This window comes from Cucurbita pepo, chromosome LG12, assembly GCF_002806865.2.
Source record: "Cucurbita pepo subsp. pepo cultivar mu-cu-16 chromosome LG12, ASM280686v2, whole genome shotgun sequence".
NCBI classification, from domain to species: domain Eukaryota; kingdom Viridiplantae; phylum Streptophyta; class Magnoliopsida; order Cucurbitales; family Cucurbitaceae; genus Cucurbita; species Cucurbita pepo.
Genome location: NC_036649.1, coordinates 4,214,376 through 4,221,091, shown reverse-complemented (window position 1 = coordinate 4,221,091; position 6,716 = coordinate 4,214,376). Strand labels below are relative to the sequence as shown.

The window sequence follows — 6,716 nt, the reverse complement described above, 5'->3', positions numbered from 1 at the left end:
TGTGTCCCCACATCGTACAACCCATTAGCTACATGGGAACGGGTTGGGTAGCACCTCATAGAGAGATACCAACCATATTAGCTTGGCGTAAGGAACCTCTAGGCGTTTAATGAAAGGACGATGAACCGGTGAAACCCAAGGGGCAAGCCCAAGGGACTAAGATTACCAGATGTCCTAGAACCAAATGAGGTGTGGGAATCTGTTAAATTAAGATGCGAAGAGAGCCTACAAGTAGGTGACTTACTGAGTATAATTTTTATACTCATCATTGCTATGTTTTCTTTTTGTTTTTTTCAAGAGCGCGAGGCGTCGGTCAAGGTCGGGCGTGATGGAGACGGGGATTGTCACAAAGGAACGGGTTGTCCCGGGGCGTCAGTCCAGTCTTTATTTTGTATTTGCATTCTTTCGAAATTTATTTTCAAACTGTCATGTGTTCAGTTTGTTTGTCGTTGGAAAACTTTTTTGGAATTTAAAATTTTTCTCTATTTCATATTTAAAGCATTTTGTGCATTTGTGTCTTGTCGTTAGCCACGATCGGTAGTAAAATACTGAGTCGTGACAAATTTGGTATCAAAGCAACCAGGTTATAGGTCCTGTAGACATTTAGGATAGAGAGTCGTGTCCTCTGTGACTTCGCTCGTCAAACACATGCCGCTCATGACCAGACGTTCTCACGCGACGAAAACATAGAGACAAAGGTTAATCTAGTATTTATAGAGTATACCCTGACCGACTATGGCATTATAATCGTACATTACCTAGGAGATGTGTTAAGAATGAGTTGTAACCATAGTTCTTTTTTCTATTGTGGTTGATAATGGCACAAAAGAGACGAGAACCATATGTTGGGCCCGGACCCAGAAGGGGAAGACGAGAGGAAGTTGAGGACACCTCAGTTCCAACACCTGAAGAGGAACAACCTGAATTTCAGGAGGAGGTTGGGGATATGCCCCAAACGAGCGAGGGGATAGTACCACAGCCATCAAGAACAAAAAGACGTTTAAGGAAGGCCAAGGCCCGAAGGCTGCTTGATACGCCCCCTACTGCTCCCTTCTCCGAGGAGGTCCCATCGGGTCCAACCCCGTGTACAGCAGTCCCGTTAAACCAGCCATTAGCCATGCCCACAGCTGAGATGTTTCAGACGTTCATGATGACATCGATAGAAAACCAGGCTCTGACGAACCAGATGATACAAACCATGATGTCTAATCAGTCAACAGGGCAAGGGGGCAAGGATTCATGGACTATGACTGTGGAGTCTCGCTACTTAAGAGATTTCCATAGACATAAACCACCTTCCTTTGACGGAGGCAAGGTGGATCCCATTGCCGCCGAGAACTGCCTAGAGGCCATAGAAACGGCCTTCCATTTTATGAACTACCTGCCAAAGTATGAAGTCCATTGTGGGACGTATATGCTGAAAGGAGAGGCGCACTTCTAGTGGAAGGGTGCTCAGAAGACCATTATACCACAAGGAGAGTTTATTACATGGTGTCAGTTTAAAGATGCATACCTTCAAAAATACTACCAAATCACTACCAGAGTGAAAATGCAGGTAGCATTCCTCGCACTGAAACAGGGAGACAGATCAGTGGAGGAATATGACTTGGAGTTCAATAGATTGGTGAGGTTTTCTCCAGCCTATGTTAGTTCTGGGAGTTGAAGGGCGAACAATTTATCGCTAGCCTGAGGGAAGAACTAAGGGGGAATGTGGCATTCAAGTCATCCTTCGTCTATACGAAAGCCCTTCAAGTGGCGACCCTGCTCGACTCGCCCCGCACCGAAAAGCTGTAGATGGGAATAGCTCAACCATCCCACACTGCAGCCCAAGGAAGGGTGACAGACCCTAGCCACCCCAGAATTGGTAGACCGCCTCGTGGCCACACTATTAAACGAAGAAGGGCCCCGGTATGGAACATGACCCTTTGTCCTAACTGTCGGCATCCTCACACGGGGGAATGCAGAGTAGGAACAGACACTTTGCATTAGATTGCCCTCAGAGGAATGATCAGCGTGTCAACTAGTCTGCAGTACAGCATCAGAGGGGCCAAGCTGCTCAACATCAGCAGGGGCGAGCTGTTAGCCCTTGTAACAATAGCCAGGCAAGCTGACCAGCCTGACGTAGTTGTCACAGGTACGCTACCCGTATTTGGCCATCTTGATTTAGTATTGTTTGATTCGGGTTCGACACATTCATTCATATTTGAAGAGTTTGTAGAGCTAGCACACTTAGAGAAAGAACTTTTAGAGATTACCCTGTCAGTGTCTACCCTTGCTCACAAGCTATTGCTAGCTACTCATAGGGTTAAGGGAGGTGGTATAACAATATCAGGGGTGTCGTCAAAGCTACACTGAGACGAGAATCGCGTTTTGATAGATTGCGAGACTCAAATAGTGACTCTCAGGTTCCCGTCAGGGGACAACTTTACCTACAAGGGAGCCACCTCCAAGGGTGCCCCAAGCGTCATAACATTGCTAAGGGCTAAGAAGCTGTTTCGTAGTGGCGCGAGTGCATTTCTAGCCAACGTGACCTTAGAAAATAGTAACAAACAAATAACCTCATCGGTACACATCATCAAGAAGTTCGTAGATGTCTTTTCGGAGGATCTGCCAGGTTTGCCCCCAGCTAGGGAAGTCGATTTTGAGATTGATTTAGAATTAGGAACTGTGCCGATCTCCAAGGCACCTTACAGGATGACACCTGCAAAACTTAGGGAATTGAAGGAACAGTTACAAGAGCTGTTGGATAAGGGTTTCATCCGACCCAGTGTATCACCCAAGGGAGCCCTTGTTCTGTTGTCAAGAAGGACGGGTCCATGCGATTGTGTATTGATTACCGAGAATTAAACAAGGTCACTATAAAGAATAAGTACCCTCTCCCGAGAATTGACGACCTGTTTGATCAGCTACAGGGAGCAACAGTCTTCTCCAAAATTGACCTAAGGTCGGGGTATCATCAGTTGAGGGTCAGAGAAGGGGATATACCCAAGACAGCCTTCAGAAGTCGTTATGGACATTATGAGTTTCTCGTTATGTCCTTTGGCCTTACCAATGCACCAGCAGTTTTCATGAAACTAATGAACAGGGTATTTAAGGAATTCTTAGACACCTTTGTCATAGTGTTCATCGACGACATTCTGGTATACTCTAAGTCAGAGGCAGATCATGAAATACACCTAAGAAAAGTCTTGACAATACTAAGAGCCAAGTAGTTGTATGCCAAGTTCTCTAAGTGCGAGTTTTGGTTGTCTGAAGTTGCATTTCTAGGTCACGTGGTGTCAAGCAAAAGGATTACAGTGGACCCAGCTAAGATAAAAGCAGTGATGAGGTGGCCATAGCCGACCACAGTCACAGAGGTGAGGAGTTTTATAGGACTAGCTAGATATTACAGAAGATTTGTCCAAGATTTATCCAAAATTTCCTCAGCGCTAACTCACCGAACCAAGAAGGACAAGCCCTTTGCTTGGACTCCAGCCTGCAAACAGAGTTTCCAAGAACTCAAGAAGAGGTTGGTAACTGCACCAGTTCTTACAGTTCCAGATGGGTCAAGTAATCTCGTGGTGTACAGTGATGCATCAGGGAAAGGCTTGGGGTGTGTGCTCATGCAGAAGGGTAAGGTGATAGCGTATGCTTCTCGACAACTGAAGGAATATGAACGAAACTACCCAACACATGACCTCGAGTTAGCGCGGTAGTGTTTGCTCTAAAAACGTGGCAACATTACCTGTATGGGGAAAAAGTACAAGTTTTCACCGATCATAAGAGCCTCAAGTACTTATTCACGCAGAAGGAGCTCAATATGAGACAAAGACGATGGTTGGAACTGGTAAAAGATTATGATATAGAGATCCTGTACCATCCAGGCGAAGCCAATGTGGTAGCTGATGCATTGAGCAGGAAGGCCGTGCATACTTCTGCAATGATCACCACACAGGAAAGACTACAAAATGAGATGAAGAGGGCTGGGGTAGACATGGTGGTTAAAGGTGGTAATGTTCAGATGACACAGTTAACCATACAGTCCACCCTACGAAAGAAAATTATCGACGCTCAGAGGTCTGATGAACACCTTAGTAAAGTGTGGAGTCAGACTAAGACAGGGAGGCCAGCAGGGTATTCTATCGCCACAGATAGGGGTCTGCTATGGCAAAACTGCCTGTGCGTTCCCCGAGACGAGGAAATCTTAAAAGATATTATGATCGAAGCCCATGATACATCTTATGTGTTCCACCCTAGAAGTACGAAGATGTATTAGGATCTGAAAAGAAATTATTGGTGGTCCAGAATGAAGAGAGATATAGCGGATTTCGTAAGTCATTGCTTGACCTGCCAGTAGGTGAAGGCCCCAAGGTAGCGCCCAGCAGGATTGCTACAACCCCTGAACGTTCCTCAATGGAAATGGGAAGCAGTCTGTATGGATTTCGTTTCGGGTTTGCCAAAGACAAAGTAGAGTTTCAACGTCATCTGGGTAATTGTAGACAGACTAAGACGACCCACTTCATTCCAGGAAAGTTCACATATCGAGTGGATCGGTGGGCTTAGTTATATATCAAAGAGATAGTACGCCTGCACGGGATACCAGTGTCCATAGTATCAGATCGGGACATCAGGTTCACCTCTTAGTTCTGAAAAAGTCTCCAAAAAGCACTAGAAACTCAGTTGAGGTTCAGTACAGCGTTCCATCCTCAAACGAATGAACAGACCAAAAGGCTGAACCAGGTTTTAGAGGACATGTTGCGAGCCTGCTCCTTAGATTTCTCTGGGTGCTGGTGCTAGGATCGATACCAGTTGTTAGCTCTGATACCAGTTGTTAGGATCGCACAACAACGCACACGCTCGATCTAGATGAACACAAAGAATGGGATAGAGGAAGTTGCAAGGAGAACTCTGGCTAAAAGAATTTTTCTTTTTTTTATTGATGACTTCAGGTATGTACAACAAGAGAGAGTACAGAGAATAGAAAGTACATTTTCAAAGCTCTACCGAACTGGATATATATATGGTTTAGTTTACTATATATATCTTTACTAGATTTAGTCATCTACTATATAAAGCTATTTACCATATATAGCTTTACCGGATATAGCTTTACTATATATAGCTTTACCAAATATAGCTTTACCGGATATAACTATTGACCAAGCTATAAATAAAGAGCAGGCTCCATAACCTAACAGCTAAGACGAACATTTACCTTCAATGGAGTTTGCCTACAACAATAATTATCAAGCGACCATTCAGATGGCCCCATTTAAGGCACTGTATGGGCGTAGGTGTCGAACACCAAATTTTGGGGATGAGGTAGGCACGCAGCAACGACTAGGACCAGAGTTGGTCCAGGTCACCAACGCAGCGGTGCAGAAAATCAAGCAGAGGATACTCACCGCACAGAGCCGACAGAAAAGCTATGCAGATGTGCGTAGAAGAGACCTCGAATTTGAGGTGGGTGACCATGTGTTCCTGAAGGTAGCCCCTATAAGGGGGGTGTTGAGGTTCGGAAAGAAAGGGAAATTGAGCCCAAGGTTCATAGGCCCTTCGAGATTCTAGAAAGAGTTGGGGCTGTGGCTTACAGAATTGCCCTACCATCGAACCTTGCTGCCATGCACAATGTGTTCCACGTATTCATGCTGCGAAAGTATACTCTAGACCCTACTCACGTAATCGAGCAGGAGATGCTTCCTCTTCGAGAAGATCTATCTTACGAGGAGAAGCCTAGCAGAATTTTGGCTCGAGACACTAGGCAGTTGCGTAACAAAGATATTCCCTTGGTAAAGGTCTCATGTGGTAACCGTCGTGAGGAAGAGGCAACCTGGGAATGAGAAGAAGATGTGAGGAAAGCTTATCCCGAACTCTTCCAAGAGATAGCTACTTTCGGGGACGAAAGTTTCTAAGGAGGGGAGAATTTGTAACGCTAGAAAATAAAAATAATAATAATAAATAAATAAATAAAAAAGGTCAGAGGGCGGTGACAGGCGCCGGACTCGCGTCGACCGTCGGCTGAAGCAACACAACTCCAACAAGGTGACGACACGTGTCGCCTGCAAAGCCGGGCCGAACTGCAAATGCCAACCGAACGGACTGAACAACCTGCGACTACGCAGAAGCTGGCGCGCATGTGGCCTACGACTGGCGCATTTCCGCGCCCGTTGACTGGTTGTTTTGGCCCGGTTGCTCTCTGTTTGCCCGATTTTTGTCCCGGTTCCAGTTCTAATACTGTTTTTACATGAATAGGGACCTAATTTAAAGAAATCAGTATTTTTGGAAAACTCACGGACATTGAAATGCTAGCAAAAAAGGGCACGCATCAACCAGGTAAGTCACCACCCAGTATTTAGGAAGAAATACTTGTAGGATTCGCTTGGATTGCATGCATGCTAGTAGTTTTGCTTCAGATTAGCTCTCCATGTAAATTATTGGTTAGATTAACTGTTATGATTGTATTGGGTGAATTACATGAGTGTTGTTGTATGCTTTAATTTTCCGTTGTATGTATGCATGCATTTAATTTATGTTGGAATTGTGTATTCCATGTTCCGGGTGCTTGATGGACGAATTCGCCCCATTGAGCGCGAACTTCGTGCTCTGGGTGCTTTATGGAGGTCATCGCCCCGTTGAGTCGGTATGCCTAGTTTGCATGAACTATATAGTATGGTGTTAGAAGACGATTGCATGCACACTTTGTTAATTGCTAGGGCTCATTTTGATCGCTTGTGGAT

At 45.2% G+C, this 6,716-nt stretch overlaps 1 protein-coding gene across 1 annotated transcript; it reads left to right on the top strand.

Moving 5' to 3' along the window:
• The first annotated feature begins 5,199 nt into the window (after positions 1 to 5,199).
• LOC111807050 lies at positions 5,200 to 5,819 on the top strand. The gene is made up of 2 exons (XM_023692621.1): positions 5,200 to 5,522; positions 5,573 to 5,819. The coding sequence occupies exons 1-2, from the start codon at positions 5,200 to 5,202 to the stop codon at positions 5,817 to 5,819; spliced, it is 570 nt and encodes a 189-aa protein (XP_023548389.1).
• The last annotated feature ends 897 nt before the right edge of the window (positions 5,820 to 6,716 follow it).

What these genes read in the sequence shown, in the direction of transcription:
- LOC111807050 (XM_023692621.1), top strand. Translation starts at nt 5,200, where the DNA reads ATGGAGTTTGCCTACAACAATAATTATCAAGCGACCATTCAGATGGCC. An exon ending in AAAGGGAAATTGAGCCCAAG is followed by an intron (nt 5,523 to 5,572) that starts GTTCATAGGCCC and finishes TGTGGCTTACAG; the next exon opens with AATTGCCCTACCATCGAACC.